The sequence below is a fragment of the Triturus cristatus genome, chromosome 4_2 (assembly GCF_964204655.1).
Source record: "Triturus cristatus chromosome 4_2, aTriCri1.1, whole genome shotgun sequence".
Classification (NCBI taxonomy): domain Eukaryota; kingdom Metazoa; phylum Chordata; class Amphibia; order Caudata; family Salamandridae; genus Triturus; species Triturus cristatus.
Genome location: NC_140586.1, coordinates 370,233,483 through 370,260,872, shown reverse-complemented (window position 1 = coordinate 370,260,872; position 27,390 = coordinate 370,233,483). Strand labels below are relative to the sequence as shown.

The 27,390-nt window shown below is 41.3% G+C and overlaps 1 protein-coding gene across 3 annotated transcripts in view; it reads left to right on the top strand.

Annotated features, from left to right (window-relative positions):
- The window catches only part of LOC146833908 (coagulation factor XIII B chain-like), an 897,095-nt gene that overhangs the window by 353,906 nt on the left and 515,799 nt on the right, over positions 1 to 27,390 (top strand). For all 3 annotated transcript variants that reach the window (XM_085601815.1, XM_085601816.1, XM_085601817.1), the window contains exon 5: positions 23,508 to 23,690. In XM_085601815.1, the coding sequence (XP_085457941.1) occupies positions 23,508 to 23,690 (183 nt within the window). The remainder of the gene's footprint in view (positions 1 to 23,507; positions 23,691 to 27,390) is intronic.

The following is a 27,390-nucleotide window of genomic DNA, read 5'->3' as shown; positions in this document are numbered from 1 at the left end:
GAATGAGTGAGATAATTGTGCAAGGTTGACCCGGGGTTATTTATCATTAGCCAGATGTAATTTTTTAATGAGTTTTCCCATGCTTGTTTGGCCTTTCGATAGAATGCTATGAATCGTGCTCTAAGTATCAACTTTTGAGACGTCAAGTTGAATTCCTTACGAATTTGCACATGCAAAGTGGAAGAGGGAAAACTTTACGGAAGCAGGCTGATTGTGCTCTGTCCAGCCACGATGACATCTTGTCTTTAAAGACTATAGCGCCATAGGAAACGGACAGTAGGAATTTTGCCCCCATTGCTTGGATTAAAGGTGTGAGGTCAGGTGAGCACATAGATTTCCTTGCTCTGCAGATAAGGATTGTGCCAGCCCGTGCATTGCTGTGATGTTTGTGGACTGCCTTCCTTTATGGTCGATCCATACCCCAAGGTAATTATAAGTTGAGACTGTCTCGATGGATTTACCGTCGACTTGCCATAAACCTCTTCTCTTTGTTTGTCTACAGATTATCATACTCTTTGTTTTTGTCGTGTTTATTTTCAATTTGTTGACTTTGCAGTATGATGACAATGCAGTTAGAAGTCGCTGTAGGCCAATCGGAGTTTGATTTATCAGGATGGTGTCGTCTGCATATTGCATACGATTGGATTTTAAATCTGGCGAGTTTAGGAGGGAATGCTCGAGCCTGTGCCAGGAAATCAGGAAGGTTTGGCTAAATACAAATTAAAGAGCACTGGGGCCAGTATACAGCCTTGTTTTAGGCCCTTGTTGGTTTGTATCGTCTTGGCTGTTGCCCAGTCGGTAGAAACTCTGATTTTGACCCAGGTTTCAGAGTATAGAGCCACTTGCGCGTTTAATAGTAAGTTGTTAATGCCCCAATATTTTAATTTCGTCCACAGTCTCGAACGGTCCACGCTATCGAAGGATGTTTGAAAATGGATATAAGCTAGGTAGAGTGCCTTCCCTTTCTTGTCCAGTGTTGTTTCTACTAAGGATGACACACAGATCAAGTTATCTTCGATGCTAGAGCCCTTTTGGAAGCCAGTTTGCGTAAACGGGATAACATTTTGTGCTTCAGCCCAGGTAGTCAATTCTTCTAAAAGCAGGTTAGCATAACATTGCCCATCGACGGATGTATGTCGTTACAACGCACACTTTTACAACGCATGCACTTACAACGCATTTTTTACAACGCAACATCCACTACAACGCATTCCAGTACATCGCATGACACTACAACGCATTTTTAAAAACTACCTTTACAACGCATTCCATTACATCGCATACTACCTTTACAACGCATACCATTACAACGCATAATATTAAATTGCATTTAAGGTAAGTATTAGATAGTATAGGGTTAAAAATTACTATTCTAACTCCAGGGGGTGCAACAGTAGGGTAATTGTTGGATAGTATAGGGGTAAAAATTACTATTCTAACTCCAGGGGGTGCAACAGTAGGGAAAGTGTTGGATAGTATAGGGGTAAAAATTACTATTCTAACTCCAGGGGGTGCAACAGTAGGGTAAGTGTTGGATAGTATAGGGGTAAAAATTACTATTCTAACTACAGGGGGTGCAACAGTAGGGTAAGTGTTGGATAGTATAGGGGTAAAAATTACTATTCTAACTCCAGGGGGTGCAACAGTAGGGTAAGTGTTGGATAGTATAGGGGTAAAAATTACTATTCTAACTCCAGGGGGTGCAACAGTAGGGTAAGTGTTGGATAGTATAGGGGTAAAAATTACTATTCTAACTCCAGGGGGTGCAACAGTAGGGTAAGTGTTGGATAGTATAGGGGTAAAAATTATTATTCTAACTCCAGGGGGTGCAACAGTAGGGAAAGTGTTGGATAGTATAGGGGTAAAAATTACTATTCTAACTCCAGGGGGTGCAACAGTAGGGTAAGTGTTGGATAGTATAGGGGTAAAAATTACTATTCTAACTCCAGGGGGTGCAACAGTAGGGTAAGTGTTGGATAGTATAGGGGTAAAAATTACTATTCTAACTCCAGGGGGTGCAACAGTAGGGTAAGTGTTGGATAGTATAGGGGTAAAAATTACTATTCTAACTCCAGGGGGTGCAACAGTAGGGTAAGTGTTGGATAGTATAGGGGTAAAAATTACTATTCTAACTCCAGGGGGTGCAACAGTAGGGTAAGTGTTGGATAGTGTAGTGTAATATTATGCGTTGTAATGGTATGCGTTGTAAAGGTAGTATGCGATGTAATGGAATGCGTTGTAAAGGTAGTTTTTTAAAATGCGTTGTAGTGTCATGCTATGTAATGGAATGCGTTGTAGTGGATGTTGCGTTGTAAAAAATGCGTTGTAAGTGTAGTGCGTTGTAAAAGTTGAGTTGTAAAGGTTGTTCCCCCCCATCGACATCCAAGAGGGCAATCATGCGATAGTTTTCTGGGTTCGAATGCGTCCCTTTTTTATGTATTGGACAAAAAGGGACCCTGTCCGTGATTCAGAAATGTGCCTTCCTGCTCTATACTCCATAAATAATGGTGCCATAATGGTTGCCCATTTAGAGGCTGTTCCCTTATATACCATTGGAGGTATGCCATTTGGGCCTGGAGCCCCGCCTGGGTGCATTTTATTTATAATGTGAACAACCATATCTGCTGTTATTTCCTTCAGATCGTTTAATGCTTGCAGTGGCTCTAAGCGAGGTGGTATTTTGGTGAAAGTAGCCGGTTTGTGACTAGTGCTGTCTTCACTTGGTGAGTCCACATAGAGAGCGTATATGTGATTTTCCCACGCTTGGGCTGAGATGTTTGTGACAGAGGGTTGCAGATTTTATTTGAATCAGTTGTTCATCCACTTCCAAAATCTCTTCTGGTCCCGAGACTTTATTATTTCATGAGCTTTAATCCAATGGGATTCTTCAGCCATTGTTGGAAGAGAAAATCTTGCTTTCCTGTAACTATGACGGATTGCTGCCACTTTTTCCTGGGTGATTCTATGTTCAGAGATCTCATTGGTGATATTTGGCTTAGTATAGTTTAATTTACGTTTAATTGCCGATATTAACTCTTTTTGTTTTTTGAGGCGATCATCTGTTAAGTATGATGTGCACGGATTTCTCTTTGTCCCTTTGAGTTTATCCCTAATCTCTCCCAGAAGATGTTCCCAAGATATTGTCGGGATTAGATTACCACTTCCCTTGGTTGCTCTGGACAGGATTAATTTGACTTCGCCATCTATTTTTTCTTTGTGTTCGATCGACCACCGTATTTTCCTGATTGGCTCCAGATTGGCCTCCTCACCGATCAATTGGATTTTTGGGCGATGGCTTTGCTATTATAGAATGTTGCAGGAGTTGATGGCATGGTCACTTGCCAGTGACGGAGTGACAGCGAAGTCTTGAGCTGCGAGAAAGTGCACAATCGAGATCCGAATATAGTCTAGAGTGGCCAGTCTAGAGTGGGGGAAGTGGGTATACGCTGCCGGTGAGTCAGAGGCTGACCTTCCATTTAAGACTCGGAGGCCCAGTTGGTTGAAGTAGGCTGACCATTCGAGTCCATGGTTGTCCTTTCGTTGGTACTGGCAGCTTATTTCTGGAATAGACCACGTTGAGTCATCCAAAGCTACCTGGGAGGAGTTTAAATCTGATTCCATTAGATTTGCGTTAAAATCACCCATAATTAGCCATAGATCATCTGGGTGTTCAGCATGTAAATCGCTGATTATTGGCAGCATTCTGTTTAATGAAGTTTCTCTTTTGGGCTTCGATTGGTTGAGGTAGATACAGACTAAGATCATTTGCCGCTGATCCTGGCTTAGTGTATCGGAATTTTGGAGCCTTGTTTTGAGGAGTATGTAATCACCATTTCCCTTACATACTAGGGATACCTGGATTGTCATATTGTTTTTGTTATAAATTGGCACTCCTCCCAAAGCATGCCCCCCCGCTTGTGAGGATGTAGCAAATGATTCATAGGCTATGTAGTCTGCCCAGCGGGTTATGCTCATAGCCCAAGTTTCTTGCACCGCTATGATGTCGTAACCCTTCAATGATTGTAGTGCGTCCTTTTTATCTTTGTTGTCGATTAAACACCAGGTATTCCAAGAACAGATTTTTAATTAAAAAAGTTAAGTTGTTCTTGTCAGCTGAGAAACCCCGTTTGCCAGGAGCAGGAGTTTAAAGCCCTCGGTACCCAGGACCAGTCTTTGATGTTCACTCTCTTGGCCAGGCATGTTCGTTTCCCCTCCTTTGGGTCCATTATGATTTGTAATGGGCTGTTACTCTACTGTCTGGTTCTTGGACCCACTTTTATACCGTGCAAAATGGAGCCGGTTGTTGGATTTATCTCACTCTTTCTGTTCTCTTTGCTTTGAGGTTTTCTTTCATGGTCCAGTGGCTGTGCTTTATCTACTCCTTTTAGGATTGCCGGGTATTTCATTTTTACTGGATTTCTTACCTGGCTCCCCCATTCTTCCAGGCGGTTTTTATTTTCCCTTAGTGCTCTTGCCATTTCCTGGTTAGAGAAGGTCACTTCTATTACCCCATTCTTATCACCGGGTTCTGGAGCAAGGAAAGTCACTATCGATGTCTGAGGTTTCTATATTCTCTAGTCCTGGCATGATTGAGCAGAGCCTCAAGATGTTTCCTCTGTTGACAATGTCCCACTTCCCTTGCGAGGTGTAGTTAGGATATAACCTTAGCTTAAGATTTTTGAGGAATTTGTGCTGGTCTGAAGTGGGGGTTGTATCATGTGGACTTACATCCAAGCCGTCCTGGTTTGCTGTAGTCTTTGATACTATGTTCCTCCCGGGGTTCAAAGCTTCCCATGGATGCATTATCTGTACAGATTGCTCCAGGTCAGCGCTCCTATTTCTCTTAGACGAAGGGGAATGGTCGTTGATACTTCTTCTCCGTGTTTTGATTTCCTTGTCATCGGGGCTGAAGGCCGTCATGGCTCTTTGATGTGTTTGAGTAGAGATTTCTTTGACGGCTGCTTTTGTTTTTTAATTGTGCCCACTTGTTAGAAAAGTTGTAGTTGTTTTTTGGTTGGTGTTATTGGCGATCGGGTTGTCCACTTCGATTCCTGTTTTTTGATGGGTTCGATTTGGTGAGTCGCCCTTGGGCATCCCGAAACTTTTAACAAGTTGGAGAGTTTTTCCATCAGGGCCCTTGCATGTTAGAGATCATCAGTGTTGAGTTTGTGGGGTACTTTGGACTCGTACCGTTTGCCTTCAACAGGTGATCCATCTTCATGTATCTGTGATGTTGGACATGGCTCTTGTTCTTTCATGTTTTGCTTTAAGGCCAAGCTAACTAAGCTTTGTGTGGGGGCATTATCGTTTGTTGTATCCATTGGCGGTCGGTCCTGTAGCCCTTTTTCCTGAGCCATATGGAATCGACTTGAGGGGGAAACCGTGGGCCCAATGTTCACCCTTGTATCAGTCAGGAGCCATTGTGTTAGAAGCCCATCTGTGGTTTGCCCTTTTTAGATTTGTTTAGTTTTCTTAGTATTTTCTTATTTTTCCTTGATAAGGGCTTCCAGTCCATAGGACCGATTATTGATTCTGGGCTCGTTTTTTGTTGGAGGGAAGTTCCTTTATTGTGTTTTGTGTCATCTTTGGGATCCAAAGCTGTGTTTTTGTTTATTGGATTCAATTTGTCTTTCCCCTCAAGTTTGTCCATTTTCTTTGGTCTTTCCGGCCCATCATGAGTACCATTTGCCATTAACAAGGGATTTATGTCCAATATATGGTTTTCTTTGCCTCCTGATTTTTGCATACATGTTCCAGTTTTCCCAGGGGACAAAGTGTTCCTGTTATGCGGAATAGGCGACAGAGGATGGGGCAAATTTTGTCTTTTCCCTCTTGATTGGAGCACATAAATTGTCTGGGTGACCATCTTGCTGCCTCTGTTTTGAGGTCATTCACAAGGGAGCTCATCATTATTACGGGGAGCGTTTCCAATTTCTGTAGTATGGGGCTGCATCCGCATTTTTCCAGATTGATGGATGAGACCGCGTAGCTCTGGGCAAAGTTAATCAGGGAATTTAGATCTTCAAGCTTTGTATCGAGGCCTGACATTAACCCTGCTACTGACTGTAGCATGTTTATTTGTGTATCAAGTTTGTCTGCATGCATAAGGGCCGCATTTGCCATTGAGATTAATGCGTTATTGATTAGTGTAAGGTGAACTTCGATTTTTGGAAGTAGAGCTGGGGGGTCCTCTGTTGTCAATGGGGATCCAGGTTTCAAGAGCTCGTTATCCTGAATAGAGGAAAAGGAATTTAAAAAGTTTGAGCTTGATGGGGAGCATTGATTTATTGGCACTGTAGCCAGTACCTCTGGGTGGGACTCTGTGAAGTCAAAATTTACTTCAGAGAAGTTTACTCCTGCTATAGGCTTTGATGATAGCAGAGAATCATCTCTGGTAGCGGGCATTGTAATCCAAGCTTGTTGGATTAAATGATCTGTCTCCGTATAATAACTAATTGAATTGTTGCTGGTGGCCAATTGGTTTTGATCTAAGCTAAGGAGAGATGCTGAAGGGGATTTCCTGCTGGATTTATTCAGCGTGCTAAAGTTCTCTAAGGCTTCATTCTTTACATTTATGGCCATTACTACATTTTTGTTTGCTTGCAGGCATGAGGCTGCGTCTGTCGACTGGGGGGGGCCTTCTTAGTTGTTAGTGAGATCCTTGAGGGGGTTGGTTGAGTGTCCTGTCAGTACATACGATCGACCCATTCCTCTGCCGCTGTCGGGGAAGCTGAATATTGCCATTTCTTGTCCAATTGCCTGCACAAGTCCTCCTTCAATGGAGAGCTACTCTCCGTTTTGGATCGAGTCACTTTTACTGGAGCTGTTAGGCAGTTTTCAGGTCCGTTGACATACTCGGGGCCTCAGTCGGCCATTGGTGCATTCGCACCCTTTGCTAAAATGTTTATTTCTGGTGATAATTGATCTTTTGAAAGAGGTCTGTCTAGTATTCCATCCTCTTTGTTACCGAAACTTGCTCCTTGCGCCACTCTGTCATTCCCATTACCTCCTGATGAATTTGCCATTTTTTCCTTCAATGTTTTGGAGTGCATATAGGCTCTGATGTCCCCATTGCTGTTGACATGCAAGTTCCGGTTAGCAATAGGGGGCAGTATGTCACACTGGGAGACTTGTAGTGAGTCTTGATGCTCCTCCTCGGGGAACAGCTTCTGTTTCCCTATCCTCCCTTCTTGAGGGTACAGCATTTTTGATTTTTGCCTCTTTGCTGTTTTGTGAGGATGATAGTGTGCTTGCTGTTGAGCTTGGGAAGAATTTCTTGTTTGCATTACTTCCTCAATGAGATGGAGTTGTTGAGTATTAATTGGGTATACATTTGGGTATTAACTTGTAGTGCAAGGCTTGACTATCCTTTTTATTTCTTAGTTTCTTTATTTCTTTGTTGAAGTTTTGTTCCTTTCAACCTTGCAGCCTGATTATTGTTTGTAGAATGTTGTGGCTTTTGTGCCTTGTTAATCCAATACGCTAGACACTAGGCACCGAGGACCTGGGGAAACTGCTTGCTGAACAATTTATGTCTTCCTTTTTACGCCTTAGCAGGGTTGTTGGTTGTGGTGTGCTGAAATTGCACTACGAGCAGGCTGGAGTGAATACCGCCAGGTGACCGGGACTCCCCGGTCTCTTGACTCGCTGCTGCTACTACTGGCCTGTGCACTACCGGAAGGAATGAAGAGTGCCGTTTTGTATCTCTTTCTATACGCTGGTTTTAAGTAATACACTGGCAACACGAACTTCCCTCCTTCTCGTGGATTGAGAGGACTAGTTGAACAGTCTTTCTTCAGTGTTTATACCGGTGGTCTATTTGTACATGTCACTCCAACGGGGTTCTCACGGAATTCCAACCAAACTGGTTTCTTTCACACAATGAATTGCTCGTACTACACAAAGAGTTGATAAAACTTTTCAGAAACATGACACAATTTGTCATGAGGACATTGTGGTCCAACCAACAGTAATTACACCGAATGCAGCTCATACACAGAGCACAGCTAACAAAATTACTCCACAAACATTACACAGGATAATGGGTAAAATGCCCCCAAAACATGAACAAATTCCTTTCTGGGTTGCCCAGAAAATAACCCATTTAGAGGCAGTATTCCGAAATACCACACCATTTGAAAAACACAGAATGTTAACAACCTGCTTGCCCATGGGGATTACACTACAGTTAGAGGATTGTACCTCTTGGGGTACAGTCTTTGCTGCCATATATACCAGAACTCATGGTATTCCTTCATTAGTGGTGATACCCGATGTATTAAGACAAATACAAAATGAGTACGGAGCACAGCCTGCTCTGAACCTAGGGATGAAGTTACTAAATAACTATGACAAGGTATCAGCCATAATATTAGCTAATATTAAAGAGGATGCAGCGGCAGTGGCAATCCGCCAACGCCTTAGGGAGTTTGGTCCATTAGAACAGGAGAATGAACTACCCAAAATAACAGTTTGGGGGAAAAGCTTTAAAACCTCAACTAGTGGGCAGTCCCGAAAAGGACACTTCCAAGCAGACACCAACTTCTTTTAAAAAGAAGTGGGATAAAAAAAAAAAGTTTAAAGACAACAGATCTCAGTCCTGGGTAGATCTCCTCCACAGGAGCCCTCTGAAAAGAGATATAACCTTAGGAATAGGGAGAATATTAGGAAACCTGACAGTATCAGGATACTGATACACGTTCCTCTTGTTCTTTTCAGGGCTCATCAAAACAATCAGAGAGAGAAGAATAGTCAGAACATAAGGACGAGTGCACACAGTCCAGAGTCAAGCGGCGCGCTCAGGACTACTATTCCAAAAAAGAAGAAAAGACAAAATCAAAACCTCAGTTCAAGAAAAAGAAAGTTGCAGGTCTAAAGATCAGACACGCCCAGAATTCTGAGGACACAACGCCTGAATGGGGAATGGGCTTCGACGATGCTAGACAGCACGGAAGAAGTAACAATAGCTCGCCAGAACCTGAAGGAATTTCTGGTGACAGCGGAAATAAATGAATGCATTAAGGATGGAAACTCCAGATAAAAGAGTGAGCGTCCCACATAAGTTACATGAAATAACGCTCCGGATGGAGGGGAACAAGCCCAGGAAATTAAAAGGTCTCTTTTCGAAGAACCTGTCATCTGGTTATGCCATCCTGTTAGCCGAACAAGGCTGTCCGCCAGCATTCGATATGGAGTGCCCCAAGGGAGAAAGTATAATTTTTCCTGCATTTTCCGACCATGTTTCCGTTCACCTTAAACATACATATGCACGGGAGTGAGCAGTAGCCCAAGCTGCAGCATTGTACAAAAATCACACTGGGTGGGATGAGGATTCAACCTACCATGTGATCCCGTTAAAAGTTTCCCCCAGTGCTCAGAGGCAATACCCAATAAAGCAAGAAGCTAAAAAACAAGTCAGGGAGATCTTAGATCAACTTGAATACCAAGGGGTCATTGAAAAATGTACCTCTACAATTAACAATCCTTTGTTTCCAGTTTCAAAACCCGACAATACATATCATTTAGTTTTGGATTACAGACATTTAAACTCATGCACAAAGACATTTGCTCTCCAAAATGCACATAGGCCGCATTAAAGAATAACATTGTGCGGAAAAAATACAAAACAATACTAGATATCTCAGATGGATTTTCCTGCCAGAATATAGCACCTGAAAGCAGGTATCTAACCGCATTATCTGCGTTGGGCTCCTAGCGACAAATTTGTTGTCTCCCCCAAGGGTATAAGAACAGCCCCGGGGTATTTTCAGCAAGGGTAGCAGATTTACTTCAAAAATTCGACGAAGAAGCGTTGTCCTATGTGGATGATATTTATCTGACGGACAATGACTTAGAGAGGCACTTGACCAGGGTAAGTACCATTATTATGGGATTTGCCACTGAGGGCTTCAAATGTAACTTTAAAAAATCTAAAATAGCCCACCTCAATGTCCTGTTTTTAGAATATGAGCTTACAAGTGAAGGGAAAAGCCTGGCAGCTAACTTTTAAGAAAAGTGTGTGCTTCTCCAACCACCAAAATCTTTGAAAAATTTACAATCAATACTGGGATTCCTAAATTTCGGCAGAACATACATTTTTGATTACGCAGAAAGGATAAAACCTTTCTACGAATTAATAAAACCTGACTTTTCAGCCAGACAGTGGACACAAGAACATATCAATATTCTTTGTTCCCTCCAGGAAGACATGATAGCTTCCAAACACTTCTGAACACGTGTAAATGTACGCCACTTGGTGATCCTTATAATTGCGGGTCAATGTGGGTACACTTACATAACCTTCAATGAAGGAGAAACTGTACAAATCGCATACAAATCACACCTGTACACAAATGCAGAAATGCGTTTTACTTCAACTGAAAAGATACTGACAATGTAGCAAGAGAAAGAGCACTGACTCAGAGGAAACGCATAATTGTCACAACCCCAGTACCAGCTTTAGAAGCTGTTTCAAAAGCTAGTATTCCAAACGCAAAAGCCTTACATTCGAGATGGATACAATGGGCTAATTCTCTTACTGCAACAGACGTTGAATACAGATTTGATCCAAGTTTAAAAACACAGTCATTCCTGCAATATGAACAAGAATATCCTCCACCAAATTAAATCTTGCCTCTCAATCAGAATGAATACATTATTTACACTGACGTATCTGCGCAACCGGCCATAGGGAGTAGGCAACATTACAGCGCAGCATAACCAATCTTTAAAGGTCGCATGCTAGATGGAAAGTTTCACCCAAGTTGCACAAAGACGCAATCTCTTGGAGACTGCACGACACAGTTGGCAGAATTAAAAGCGTTAATACTGGCACTTGTAAATACAGGTCAGGACTTCCCCACACTAATTGTGTCTGATTCTTTTTACGGTGTGCAGTCATATAATTACTATTTATACCATTGGGAGCAAAACGGGGTTAAAGATGCAAAAGGTGGCAAAATTAAGCATAAAATGGAATCAGGTAGTGGAGTTGAAAAACTAACTACCAAGAGCTCACGTGATACACACGCTGAGTCATCAATGTGATGGCGTTCATGTTGAAGGGAATTCATTGGCTGATGCACCCGCAAAGGGGGCTGTTCATGCGGCTTCCGTAGCTGCACTCACTTGTTCAAAAACGAGGATAGACTGTGAGATTATGGTAGCTGTCATTGCGTCACGCAAAATCAATACAGCAGTACCTACAAAAAATCAAATACTCCAACAAGTTAGATGCACAAAACATTGCATATGCTCAGACTCCTGGAGTGGGGGTTAGAGTAATACGAAATATGGATCGTAGGCAAGGTTTAATACTAGCCGCACACATGGGTTTGGACTATGTCTTGAAATGTGACATCTGCCAGCAGATGAAAGGATCCAACATAACACGCCCAACACAGACACCATTATCAAAATCAGACAAACCTCTTGCATGTGTGTATTTGGACCACAATCTTACAATCTGATGGGGCTTACAAGTATAACATGGTTGCAGTGGATCCCTGCTCAAGACTCCTATAGGTTTGACCTCAGCACTCGGCTGACGCTCGAACTGTTATAAAAGATTTGCGAGTCTTTATCGTCACCTAAGAAGTTGGCACGTTACATTCTGACCGCGGCCCGGCGTTTAGCTCTCGGGCTTACAAAGAGGCCATAGAAGGAATGGGCATAGCATTGCGGTACTCCTCTCCATAAAATCCCGAGGAAAATTCAGAGGTGGAGAGGAAAAACCAGGACTTAAAGCAATCTTTAACAGCTAGGGTATTAGGCAAGGGTGGTAGTTGGGTCACAGACCTGTATGGGGTTCGGAGAGCCCTCAATAATCAGCCAAGAAACTCTCTAGGGGTGTCACTCCATATGAGGTCCTATTTAGGATAAGAATGTGGGTACCGGATCTTGATTGTGAAGACGCAGTGGCGGATGAAAAGCCATGTGATATCCATGGCTTTTTGGCTCTTTTACAGGATCTAAATGAATCCAGTACAAAAAAAAGAAACGTCCAGCTAAAACAGACCGCCACTGGGGAAGTCAAGGCAGTCATTGCAAGACCTGTCTGGATCCCAAAATTCAGGGATCTGGTTAGAGAGAAAATTGCAGACAAAAAGAATTTGGACCATCATACAGAACACTTGTAGCAGTTCTTGCCGTACAAGGAACGAGAACTGTACTTTTGCCGCCTCTTGCCGGAAAAAAGGAGAAGAGATTTGTCTCAATCAACTTAATCAAACCACACTATGTGGCCAATACCAAGCAGTAGGCCTAGTGGTCTCCACAGTAGCAGACTCCTCTCTCTATAATCCAAGAAGTTCAAACAGAAAGACTCATCACGTTTGAAGAGCCACCTGTACGGAATAAAGGACTAAGCAACAATGCTATGGGACTTGTTCCACTTGAACCAGACATTCAAATTCAAAATGAAAATCAGAATAATCCACATGTTGCAATTAGACCTAATACAGAAGTCTACATCAACATGCCTCAACAAGAGCAAAATACCATGTCAACTAATCCCGATGCAATTCCTACTATTGATCAAACTGCTTCTGGCTATTTCATAAACTTTGATATGTTTTCTTTGAATCCAAGTGAACCGGAAATGACGCCTGCCCAAAAAACTCACAAGCAACAAATCAAGAACTTTATTCTCTTTCTAAAAAAGACATACCTGGTATCACTGTGGCTAGAACTATGGATCATTACTGGGATATTGTTTTTTTCTTTTCGGGCTAGGCTTAGTAATAACTTTTAGTATGCTTATTAATGGTCGCTATCTTCAACAAAGTTCCACAGCCCAAAGGGTCAACATACTATTGAAGCCACATCCATCATCACATCGTGAAAAAAGAGACTTATCATCAGTGAAGATAACAGCAGTTCCTATACCAGATGGTATAGTTTGGGACAAGGTTGAGATTAACATATTCGGCCCGACCAAGCTTTTAAAAATTAATCATGTATTTCAAATTTAATTAAGTGATATCATTACCTCAAGTACATTTTCCGATGATTGGGACTCTGAAACAGTTAATAACATGTTGTCTGATGTAGATTAAACTGCTGCATTTTCTAATAATGAAATGTTATAGGGTTCTTCGGATTATGACACTTTGTACTGTTACCTACATTATGGTCACCATTTCCAGCACAAATCCATTTCACCTAGGAATATTTTTGAGTATCATCAGTGAGAATATTGCCCAACACCACCAAAAAGTAGTTCACAAACGTTTGCACAGAAATGTTCATATTTTTAAGGGTTTAACACCTCAGATCCAGCCTCATATTATTATAAGGTTGCACCAACATCAGCACTGAAAATTATGTTGACAAACACACCAAACAGATTTACTCTGCTTCCTTTTTGGCCCAACTGTCTGAACAGGGTCTTGACCTCTGGAAAGATGAAATCAACTTAAAATCGGTCTGGGGGTTTAGGGACTGGAAAGTCCAGGGAACAGAAGTACTATTTAGAGCATGCCTCATTCCGCAGCAGATGATCTTTTTAAATGATACTGTGCAACAGACATCCTGTCTTGGACTAGCTGGGAACAAAGACTTGAACACAACTCGGTTTCCAACACTGTTACACGGGGCGGCAAAATTCAACTACTGAAGAAGGGGCAACAGTAGATGACATCATACAGTACAATAGAACAGACCCAAATTGGAAAGAGTGGGTGGTTTGGCCCTTAGACACAAATATATGTCATAAACAATTTCTGAACATCACAGAGGGACTCAGTATCCATAGGCCAGACCCACGTTATGTACAGAGAGAACATCCAGGGCTAGTGACATCCTATAGTGTTGGGAAGTTGTGCTAGATTGGCTAGGAACCTCAACACTCACCGAAGTGAAACAGCACTTATCTTTACTCTCACAAGACATGGATCTTAGGGACTTTTTACAAGGACCCAGGAAACAACGTCAGAAACGTTTCATATATGCAGGCATATATGCTGCCTATATTGAAAACTGGAAGATTTCCCAACAAGAGGTCGCAAAGAGAATACGGGAAATATGTCGTATTAATTTAGAAAAAGCAGTAGCTGTGGTAGACAATCGGTTAACAACTTTGATCTCCAGGATTTATTCATTGGGCAACATTGTATCTTCTGCTATAGACATACTGGAACAAGATTTAGCCATATTACAACACGACCAATCTCAGCTGCGTTCTATTATGTTATTAGGCTGGATGCTGCAATCTTTGCGTGCAGGCTTTGTGCCTTGGCGTTTTATAAATAGCACGTCTCTGTTTTCTGAATACCATCTAACAGATAAAAATGGCACAAAGGGGAGCTAAATATACAATGCTCCGTATTGAAAAGCTGGACAGGCTACCATTTACAGTGGTGGAATCTCCATCGACAGAATGGCTAGTCCATGGCCATATCACTCTCCCGGTCACTTTCAGTACTGCCTTGAGCAAAGGCTGGCAGGCAAAAATGAAAAATTGGGTAAAGAATACATTAAGGAATCCTGGGAATTACCATACAGATTTCGATGCCAAAGTGGGGATTGTGAAGTGTTTCTAAGTGGTACAAACTGCAAGAACGCTTTAAGCGACTCTCTTGTGTGCCAAGACATTGTTTTACACAGAGCTTGTAATGGTTCAGTGGCGAATCTGTCTTGCCACATGAAAGGGACACCAGCTGCTGTGATCACACTAATTTTCGAGCTTATTACTTGATGCTGAATGATAAAGGTTGCTGTGGCATGCTTCCCGGCATCACCTATCTGGTCACCGTGAACACCAGAGTTACTTGCTGTATGCAAATATTGTTTCCCCCAACAAGTACAGTCGGAGGCGCCTTTGTGGCATTTGTTAAACATATCTTTTATAAAATGTGGTACTTTGAGCAGACTGAAAGCCATGCTTTTACAGCAAACCGTTCCATTAACCTCTGCTCAAGAGACCTTTGATCTTCAAGTTGCAAGGACCTCGACCGTAATACAGGCACTTATACGTACAAACTGCCCCTTTCATTTCGTAGAACTGGTGGCTTGTGTCTTTAACATGTCTGATACGAGTGGTATTGTACACCTATTTAAAACCATAGGGTCAGGATTTCTAAGCACCTTCCAAACAGTCTTCGGAGTTATCCCAAATTTTATATACTCTGTATTTGGAAGCATCTTTGGAGGCTTACCTCTTATACTGCTTTTAATAGCTGGAATCCTGATCATCATTTACCTGATGTGCTATGGACGGCCCAATCACCAACAAAATGGAGAAAGCTCTTCTGGAGCGTAACTACCGTGAGCGCATGGTACGACATTTGGGCACACCACGTCTATGAGAAATGAGTGCTTCTTTGTTCTTATCATTTAGACCAGTCTGGATAGACTGAATCTTACCTGTTCTTCAATGCCTGCTTTGCGGTGAAGAATGTGTGTTGGACATCTGTCTGACACTTGAGACAGAGACACCTTCGGACTTGAACACGAGGCTGGAACCACTGAGGTCCCACGCTCGGCTGTGTCCCCAACGTATTCCTATCTTGACAACTGCATTCCTTGAAAACCTGCAGGTGCCTTTTGCTACAAACGAGGTGAGCATCATCTCAGCCACTAGCCCTGACACCAGCACAAGCTCTACAACTAGCACTGCGGGCACCCAGGTATTGACTACAGGATCGGCTGCCGATGTACAAACTATGGGCAGTACTGAATATCATCTGTGTGAAATATTACAGTTTCCGTCCCCTTCAGCGAGCGACTTTAATGTTGCGCCTCCCAGCCAGGACACTTTTTCATTTCGACTATGACTAAATTTGGAACACTTCCTACCAAATTGACACCATCGCTAGAAAAAGCATGGCCTTCTAAACGCTTGTAAGAGTTTTAAATTCTAAATACTAACTCAGTTAGAACTTTAGCTTGAGTGCAAATTCAAATACTGACTCTACAGATTTTTTTTCACCTCTAAAAAATTTTTAAACTGCTTTTAATGTTTTAAAAATGATTTTACGTAGCTCACTGACAATTTTATGCGCTACTACATAGTATACAGTAATTTGCTGTCATTGTCTATTATTGTTGACTATTCAGAAGAGGAGTGAGTGTTATATTTCATATAGATGTCCTAATATAGGCTTAGTTTAGATGCCCTAATATAGGCATACTCTTTCACCTACATTAGTTACCTATACTCCACAATACCGGGCTCTGAGGGCTGAACCTTATCTAGTCTGTGGCTTGGGTGCAGAAGGAAGGTTTTTCCCGAACACTAGGCCTCCTGTAACATCTTCGATGTGCTCAATTAGCATGAATAATTCATTAGGCTACTTGGAAACCAGGCAGGGGCTACACACCACCTTCCTTAATATATACGTAAACGGTTCATCCCATACGTCATCCTCATACCCAACAATGGCTAACATAAGACACAAGGGACAAAGAGACTAAACTTTTCTGTGTAAATACAGCACCTCTTGCTAGCATTACTAAGAGGGAACCAAGACTTCCAGGCGGACACACTTACCAGAGACGCTGAGGCTCCTGCATGCAGTTGCTCCAGCTGACATTGGTCTAACTATCCCTTGTGGGGTGTCCAACTCGAGACCAGGACGAGGTCCCACTCTCTCTTTACTAAGGTAATGGGGTTCGACTAAATCCTAGTGGCATACTTGGCTCTTTAGCACCTACTCACATGCTAGGCACACTTAGGTACATCTAGACATGCATCTTACGAGTATGCGCTTTATTTTATAAATGCATTTTATATTCATGTATATGTTCATGACTATTGCAAAATGGTAGAACTGTACTATCCTTTTTTATTTACTGTACTGGTGGTCATATATCTCTGCTACTGTTTAACAGATGTCGCAGCACATATATTCTACACTAGAAGAACAACTGTGCAATAAATTATTTTTGTAAACACGCTCAACTGTTTCTTCTGTGTATCTTTCTGAGACCAAATGAGCAAGCACGAGTGAGTGGGTGAAAAGTAGTACATTGTTTCCACGAGTTTGAGGAATCGGTTGTTGTGTTCTAAGTTAAAACCAAAGGAAATGATGGACGGAGTATTGAACACTGCAATCACTCACCCCCAGTCAACTGATCTGGGTTTAATCCATCACTGTTCTTTAGCCCACTCTGCCACCCCAGTTCAGACATGGCCATATGCAAATCAGTCTGACCCTGTGCCTCATGGGAACAGTCCAGCCCGAACTGCCAAGCCATGTCTTCCCTGGACCGGAAACAAGCTTCCTAGGACCGGTTTCTGGCATTTCAGCCGTCTTCAGCCAGGCTTGCTTGAATCCAGTGGCAAAGTGAGCAAGGGACTCACGTCTGAGCATACCCTGCCAACTTATGGCGAACAAAGCAAAAACCAAAGGAAATGATGGACGAAGTATTGAACACTGCAATCACTCACCTCCAGTCAACTGATCTGGGTTTAATCCATCACCGTTCTTTAGCCCACTCTGCCACCCCAGTTCAGACATGGCCATATGCAAATCAGTCTGACCCTGTGCCTCATGGGAACAGTCCAGCCCGAACTGCCAAGCCATGTCTTCCCTGGACCGGAAACAAGCTTCCTAGGACCGGTGTCTGGCATTTGAGCCGTCTTCAGCCAGGCTTGCTTGAATCCAGGGGTACTATAGGATCCTAGGGAACCCTCAATTAGATTATATATTACTTCTCAACTAGATGGCAAATGCAAGAAAATTAGTCAAAGGGGTCTAACAAGAAGCAATTACATTTTAAACTAAGTACCCCCTGAAAAGTCAGATGATAGTATTTTTCAAAAATTCTTCTAAGGCCCTAATTACGAGCAGCATGTTAGTAGGATGATTTGACTATGCTAATAAATCTACCCAGAATTGGGCAATTAAAAGTAGAATCCCATAAAATGGGGAATTACGTCATCAGGCTGATTTTTCTGATTGTGATATCACATGGTATTTGCCATCCCATGAACTTTTCAGCCTACATTTAACACCAGATTTTGTGCAAAACAAATCTCGCAAACTACAAGTAGGAGACTGGTTCGAACAGAAAATGTCTTTTGGCAAGTCACACTAGAAACTTGTGATATTTGTTTAATGGAAAGTGAGGGCTTTCCTATGAAGATGAACACAAAATTGCAAAATGTGATATTTTGAGAAATTTTAAGTAACGCAAAATTTGAAAATGTTATGAATTTTGCCAGTGTAGTTAAAATGTCACCCAAACCTAGTCATTAGCTGTGGTCTAAGGTAATGTAGGTTGATAGTTTAGACAAAAATTCAGGTACTGAATGGGAATTCTGTTTTTAACAAGCATTGGCAATGCGCCCAGGCTATAAAATGTTGAGCTGTTAGCTTTACCAATGCTTTCAGCCAAGTAACATGTGAACATGCATTAAGAAGCATTCAGGTGCATGGCAGGTAATACTGTATGAGTTTTCTAGGAGAACATATTCCACGATGGCTACCATGCATCAAAAAGCATGGACACACATGCATCACGGTAGCCACTTTTTATTTACTGTTATAACGTAGTGAATCATCATGCCAGAGGAGCATATTACAATATATTAAAAGTAAGTAGAAAGTGTACATGAAACCCATCTAAATGATACATGCGGCCCGACAGAATTTTGTAGCTGTAGGGCCTTTGTAAAAATAATTGAATAGGTAAACAAATGAATAACTAATCCATGGCGCAGGATGGGAAGTGGAGGAGGGGTTGAAGAAAAAATGGAGTGAGAGAAAGGAAACACATGCACATCGATGGAATGCGCCATAGCAAATAAGGTTCACCACAAATATGCAGTGGAAGGGTACCACTCATCCCGTCAGAACTCTGTGAGGCTAAAATGATTCTGGATGGCCCAAACAAAGGAATGGGTAGAAAAGATACTGAAAAAAGCAGGCAACAGAGATAGATAACAAAGCTATCTATTCATAAGGGACTGACACAAAGCCTCATATATGTATATGGTATGGATTGGAAACAATAGGTCTGCAAACAGAGAACTAAAACTGCTTATAGCCAATACCTAAAAAGTGGCTTTTCGCAGTCAGAATTAAGGTTCAGATTTGAATCTTGATTCTCAGCTATTCCAAAGAGCTGACATTATCAGGGGATGACATATACAAATCTATTAAAAAATAAAAATAATAATAAGTAAATATGATGCTTTGGTTTGCAGGATCGTGCACACCATCATCCAAAGAAATGGATCCAAAGAACATTATACTTATGAATGGCAAGTCAAGTTCAATTTATTTTTTAGTTAATTAAAACCATGACAATGTTTACAAAAGGTATAAACAAATTACATTTGCAGACATCTTCTAAAAGGAATCTAAAATGGATACTTTTTTCACATTGTGCATTTATTTCATTGATACATTTCCTACATTATATCACTATATTCAATGGCGCATAAAAAGTACTTAAAAGAAAAATTTGTGCTCCAGCGGATAGAAGCGGGGGGGGGGGGGGGGGGGATTGAAAGTGCAGGTTAAGGGGCAATTATGAATGACAAAAATAGCTACAATAAAACAGTGATTTAACATTTTAAGTAGTCAGTAATCAATTGTGTTCTTTCCTTCAGTCCTTTAGTAATTTTCCAACTAAGCACATGAACTATTTATAGGGGTTAAGACGAGGAAGAAAATTGAAAGTGCAAGTTAAGCGGCTATTATGAACGACAATAAATAGCGACAGTAAAACAACAATTTAAAATGTAAAGCATCAATAGTGTTCTTTCCTTATAATCCTTTGGCGATTTTCAACTAAGCACACAGGCTATTTATAGGGGTTAAAACATCATTGTTGGCCTTCACGTGTTTACTATCAGCATATGGAAAAATAGATATCTGTCTATAAATCAATCAACTGAGGTTTATGATGGCCAGCCGTCAATCATGTTCTATTCCTCACACCTTTGCTTGTTTTTTCATCTTTGCACATGGGTTGGTCGTGGGGGTCAAACATCATCACTGACCTTTTTGCATAGTCCATTGCATGTTTTCCATCAGCGAGTAAGGAGTACTTTGAGCTAATCATGACAAGCTATATCCAAGAACTTTACAAGTTTACAGTTTAATTAGGGATCCCCGGGATTGGAACAAGCAATTATGGCTTCCCTGCATGTACGGATATGTCTGTCATTGAAAACAGGTTTTCAAGTATTGTCGCCAAAGCCTTTGTAGTACTGGCCATATACAGATCACATGTATAGGATCCTCCTTCTTAGCATTGCAATGCCTGCATGCTGTCGAACCAGGGTATTTCCATATTGGTATGGTTACTAACAGTGGAATATCCAGAGTGTGATACCAGTGAGCATTGTTTTTAAAAATGTGATTTAAGTTGTCTAAACCTAATAAAGATATTGATAAAACTGAAGAAAATCCACTGTTTATTGTTTTTAAATTTGCCACATAGTGAGATGTTAAACCCTATAAGCAGTTCCCTTAGCTGTTTTTATAAAATGTTAATAATTCTACCATTAATAAATATTTTATTTGTGTTTTTTTCTTTCGTTTTGAAATGAGTGTTCCTGTCCTTCTAATCTGATAAGATAACTGAATTTGAAGGAGGCCACTTATCATTTATTGAAGAAATCATAAGGATTCTCAATTATAACTCTGTATGTGTAAATACAACCTCAAATTTCAATGTAACATTCGAGTTTGTTAAAGAAATGCAAAGTCCTATGTTAATGTCATTGTGGCACATATGATCACTGGCCACACTTCTTGGAGACCTATTGTGAGAAATTGGGTTGTTTGTTGACTGGCGTGTGAGCCCTCCCTTGCAGGGTGAACTACGCAAAGTCATTAATTTAACATGAACTTAAACCTTGGTAGCTTGGCACACAAGCAGTCAGGCTTAACATACAGGCAATGTGTAAAGTATTTATGCAGTACACAAACAGTAATAGAGTGAAACCACAACACAAGAAAAATCCCAAAACAGCTAAGAAAAATAGATTATATTTGAAAAAATTATTTGACACCAAAACAACAAAAATACAATTGGCAAAACTGGAGATATTGATTTTTAAAGTATTAGGTGAAAATAGAACAAAAAGCACAAAGCACCAACAAGGGATATCTGGGAAAAAGTCAAAACTTCTGGCCGACCACGATGGAGCACGGGCCGGCTACAGGGACCAGGTTTGACTCACTTAGTCAAAGTACCTTTGTACGGGTTGCAACTACTATCCTGTATACAAAGTGGATGTGGGATGCAGCTGAAGCAATGTGTTGATGTCAAAGCGGTGTGTCAGTGTCGATCCTCGCAGTGGTTTGATGTGCTGTCCTGAACCGTGCAGCAGCGGTGATGCGTCAGCTCTGAAGAACGCAGGAGCTGCAATGCAGAGTTCTAAGCATCATCATCGAGACTGCCATCGATGGAGATGTGAGGACCTTGAGCAAGGCAGGGCATCACGCAGTGGTGGTTCCGAAGATGATGCATCGGGCCAATCCATGCAGCAGAGGCAATGCGCCAGTTCTGGTCATGAAACACAGCCGATGCATCGCTTCTGATCCACGCAGTGGCACTGATGACCCGGTTTGAGAGAGGATGCCTGGGTTTGGCTGCAGCGAGCACCTTAGGCCCACTTCCAAGGGTCCAGGACTGGGGTGGCCCCACAGCACAGACACTCAGATGGCAGAAACCAGGTGCAGAAGCCGTATAATTGGAAGTCTCTTATGTCCCTGAGACATCAGATCAGTAGGCCAGCCAACTAGCCCTTGGAGTCACTCTGGGTTCTGGGGGTCAAGTGAGGCAGGTACTGTACTTCTTAACCAGATAAGTAGGACAGCAGGTCAGCACAGCAAGACAGCAGCTCTTCCAGAGCAGTAGTCCAGCAGAGTGGCAGTCCTTCAGGAGTACAGCAGTCCTTCCTGGCAGAGTATCCATAGGTCCAGAAGTCTACTGAAGTGGCAGGATCTGAGCTTGTCTGGATGGTATCATGCACAGTTCCTGTGGGTGTATCATGAATATATTTATTTGCTCAGGGCTCAGCTGTGTACCTGTTTTCATACAATTGCACTTTCTGAAGCACACACATTTAACTTAGCATTTCTCTGTGTTAGTGCATATGCTAAACACAGCACAGATCTGAAACAGTGAGTAGTGATTGCATCTCTCTGGTTGTGACATGTGCTCTTTTTCTGAGCCATGCTGTTTGCAACACACATACTAATTCTGTGAAATTCAAGAGTTAAATACATGCGTTTAAGAAAGTGGAGTTGCTTAAACTCAGATGCACACTTGTGCATGAGCGCACACCTTCATCACATAGTCACCCTGACCCCTTTAAAGATTGCGATTAGCAATGAAATTGAAGTGATTCATTTTCTCAACATTTAGCTTCAAAGATTATGATTAGCAATCATATTAAAGCCCCTATTTTTCTCAACATTTAGCAGAACTACATCTTGATCTGAGACTGCAAACAACACCTCGGGCCATATCATGCCATTTTCTGCTCTGCGTCAGTACAATAGTCTGTTCTTTTTTTTTGGGCCTCTTGAGCACATGCAGTAACATTGTTGAGCGCACTGCTTGGAAGCACAAAGAGGCAATTCATGTCCTAAGTTTCTGAGCTTTGTTGTCAGCAAACATACACTACTTCTGAGATATTTTAACTTAATGTATGCACTAAAGACACCAAAAAGAGGCACACAGTCCCCTGCTGCACTAGCGCAGTCAAAAAACGGTATCATGATACGGCATCTGAGGCTCTATGGCCCAGATTTATGGGCTTTTGGTGCAGGGCAGCAAGTCACCTTATTGGGCTGCCGAGCATCAAAGAAAAGGGCAGGAATGTGCCGTATCTATGTAATGCAGCACATTTCTGCCCTTTTCCACTGCTCTGGCGCTGTCCTCGCGGCCTAGCACCAATGTAGGCACCCTTGCAAAACAGTACAAGGGTGTCTGAAGAATACAGCACACACAGAAAGAGGAAAAAACGAGGAGAAATAAAGATATTTCTCCTCATTATGCCCACTCTGGGGAGGTGCAAGGTTTTAGTGCATACCCAGGTGTACAGGCTCTTGTAAATCTGTGGATGCATCAAAATCCATGGGTGTTACATGGAAAGACCCACTGCAATGCCCATAGAATGACGCCCTAATTCAGAGTAAGGCAGCTCTGCGATTTGCGCTGCCTTGCCTTCTCTATATCTATGAGGCTATTCATAGCCACGCAAAGTGGTTTTGCATTGCCTCATAGATTTGGTTGAGTGGTTAGCACCACTAAAAGTGACACAACAGCGGTGCAAGCCTCCCATACATATGCCCCTATGTGTGTGTGTGCTCTTTGATTGTTCAAATTCTGGTTAAGTGCATTGTTTTAGATTAACCAGCGTTGCAGAGAGACTGTCTACGCTACAGCCAAGTGACGCTTCTACATGTTCAAACATCGCTAAAGTCAAGGAGCTTTTATTTGACCACAAATACAAAAGTTTGTTTAATTTCCACTTTCATCGCTGATTTCATATTTTGAGAGACATTTTTATGATATGTAATTTATTTGTCTCGTTTCAGAGAAAGGCAGTAAGTGCGGTCCTTTACCACCCCTTCCCAATGGAGATATTGTGGGCATCCCACAGCCCTCCTATCCTTCAGGAACTACAGTGGAATATAAATGTCAAAGTTACCATAAGATACTAGGAAACAACAAAGTCACCTGCTTGAATGGAGCTTGGTCTGCATTACCAGAATGTTTAGGTATTTAAAAGAATTATTTTTATGCACACAATTATGTGAAACCAGTCATGTACAATTTGGGTCACATCCATGTTGAAACCATGATTTGACTAAATGCAACAATGAGAGGAGTGCCTGAAATTCAGGCCCTCATTTACATTATTTTGCCATTAGGCAGCACCAAAAGCCTTCCTGCTATGCTGCCCTACAGCAAGAGAAAAGGGCAGGAATGTGCTGTATCTATTAGATATGGTGCATTCCTGTCCGCTTTCCCTGCGTTGCTGCTCAATTAACTGACATGTGTCAATGCAGGCACCCTTGCACCATGATGCAAGGGTGTCTGCATTGTGGTAATGATTGATTTGTGCAGGAAGGGAGACCTTCCTGCACTGAAACAATCAATGGAGGTGATTTCCTCCTCTAACGTGTGCTGCTTAATACAGCACACATAGAAAGAGGAAAAAATGCCTCCTCTATGCCTCCCCTAGGAAGGTGTAGGATTTTGATGCATTCCCAGGTTTACAGAACGTTGTAAATCTGGGAATTTGTCAAATGCCATGGGTATTATGTGGGATCACCTACTGTAATGCCCATGGCACACCTCCCCATCGCAGTGTAAGGCAACGCAGTGACTTGAGCTGTGTTGCCTCACACCATATCTACAAGGCCATGAAAAGCAACGCAGGGTGGCTTTACATGGCATTGTAGATATGGCACTGTAATGTGTGCTGCTGAAGCACATTAAAAGTGATGTTCCAGCGGCACAGGAGCCTTGTAAATGAGGCCCTAAGTATGTAGCCTATTTTATGTCAAAATCCCCCAAATTCTAGCTAAAGTAAGTGATCGTGCATTCAGCCTTTGTATGGTTAAACGGAGATTTTTCAAAGGAGCAAAGCTTGTTCTTTAAGAATATATTTGTGTGATGATAAGTCTAAAATGTTGCAAAGTGCATGTTGGTAAATGATGTGAATTCAACCTGGGTGGAAAATTACAGCTTTATGAATAGTTTATCCTATTTCACCACGTTTTTAAGAAGTCGCAACCCATCAGCATTAATTTAAACGTTTTAGGGAACTGTGGAAATACTTAAGAAGCTAGTGGGAGAGATCCCATAGAAACATTTTAAATGTGGGATCATATAAAACCTATCAAAAAACTCCCTTGACTGTCAAATCTGTCATAGTCCTTCTTAACATCAAGCAAACCTGTTGTAAATCCATGGTCCAAGAGTTCCAATAATAGATCCAATCCATTTCCAATCTTCGCATGGAAGTCACGCATACTGACTAGGGAAAATGATTCTTTTCTTGCTGGTCCATTAAGTAGTCAGGAGTTAATCCCACAGTTTTTATGGAAAATATTGTCCAAAAAAATAATCATCATATAGATATATGTTTGGAGAAATCCTCTACTAACGTCGATGCTGTAAGTGCATTTCAAAATATCGCTGTTGAAATCTCTAAAGATCTAAAAATTAGAAATAAGAAAAATAGAGACAACTGTCCTAGATGGTCTAACAAGCAGTGCTCCAGATTAAATAAGGATTTAAAGGAAGCATTAAAAGCAAAACCTAGGAATAGAGAAAGAATCTGCACCCTCCGTAAATGTTATAAACAAGTCCTAAATTCAAGAAAAATAGAAATACAGGAGACTGCTTGGAACCGACTGATCCAAGCGGCTGAGACCAAGGATTCCATCATATTTTGGAAAACAATAGATCAACCATTATTTAAAGATGATTAATCCGCTAAGGTAGAAACACTTGTGACTCCCGAAGAATAGTTGACACATTTTGAAAATATCTTTAACCTCACAAAATAAATAATTGAGATGGATGACAATAGTAATTTTATTCTACTGAATATTGTTAAGATAGAATCTATTACTACAGAGGAGATCAAAACTGCTCTAAAGAAGAGTGCAAGTGGTAAGGCTGCAGGATCAGATGGGATTCCCATTGATGTTTTTAAGTCCAATATTGATTTCTGGTCCCCTATTCTAGTTAACCGTTTTAATGCTATTATTGGAGGGGTGCTACCTGCAACCTGGGTAGAAAGTACAATTGTCCCTATTTTTAAAAAAAGGCGACAGAGGAAATGCAAAATGCTACCGTCCAATATCCCTTCTTGATTCCACATCTAAACTAATGGGCAGAATCATGCTAGACAGACTTGAATGTTGGGCAAATGAAAAAAAATATTAAGTGAAGCCCAATATGGATTTAGAAGGGGTATTGGAACGGTTGAGCAGTGCGTTAATTTCGAGTTGCTAATAGGGAAATATACCATTGCCGAAGAAGGTCAACCCCACCTTTGTTTTGTTGATCTCACCAGCGCGTTCGATTTAGTTAATCACGCCAATTTATGGCAAACGCTGGAAAGAATGGGCACCCCACACGATATAATTGTTTATTTATTGCAGATATATGTAAATTTAACTTCAAAGATACGCTATGGCCTAAATGGGGAATGAACCACACATTTTAGAGCTACCCGCGGGATCAGACAAGGCTGTGTCCTTGCACCCCTTTTATTTTTGTTATATATTAACGGTATTGACCTTTTATTGCAGAGCCTTAATGTTGACACCCCTATTGTCGGTAAACGTGTAACCCCAGTACTTTTATATGCAGACGACGCTGTCCTATTATTTAGGACTGCTAATGGCCTTCAATGTCTGATAAATAATTTCACAAGCTTCATGACTGGAAAGGATGTAAAATTAAATTTGAGTAAAACACTAGTCATTACTTGTGGGAAAACAAAAGCTAAGAGTAGAAGTCATCATGTGGAAGGGGTACCTATTGAAAGGACGACTTCATTCTCATATTTGGGGTTACTTTTTAATGGGAATGGATCCTGGAGTACACATAATAATCTATGCAAATTAAAATGTATAAGATCAAGTGAGGCCATCTTCAGATTCTCTAGTAAAATAGGTAACAAGCCAGTACGTGAAATCCTTAAGTTATATGGGAGTAAGTGTACCACAGGGGCATGCTATGGAGAAGTATTATGGGGTAGGGCAAACACTTCGCTATTACAAACCCTTGAAAATACATTTTTTTAAAGGGTGTTATCAGTTTCTAATACAACTGCTTCATATATTGCCCATAAGGAGACAGGTACACCGTACATTAGTGATTCAATTAGCATGGCTGCCCTTATACTCTTGCATAGAATCTGGACTAAGGATTAGTTTACAAAAGATATAATTCTGGATTGCCTCAAACTTGATAATTGTAGGAAAATACCGTGACTACAGAATATTTACAGCCTTTTAATTGAGTGCAATGTGGCAATTGACTTTTATGATCTCATGTCTATCCAGATTTACAGTAAGGGGGAGCTAAAAAGGAGATTACTAATCTTTAGAGAATCTATAAGAGATGCCGACTTGAGCACAAAATCAAGCATTAGATCTTACTGTGAAGGTCCATTTGTCAGCGGGCTTCCAGCCGTACCTTGTTTTTATTAGAAATGTGCAACAAAGATTTTACTTAACAAGGTTAAGGATTGGCGCTCTGCACTTCCAGATTGCTTTACCTAGGATGGGTAAATGGAGTCCTAATCTACCTAACTGCCCATGTGATGGAATATCTCCCCAAACCACGCTGCATTTTATACTTTTTGTAATTTTTATTGGGATATTAGAAAATCTATTTTACGATTTTTACTTTTTGACAATAGATTGTACACTTATAAATCTGCTTTTTATCATA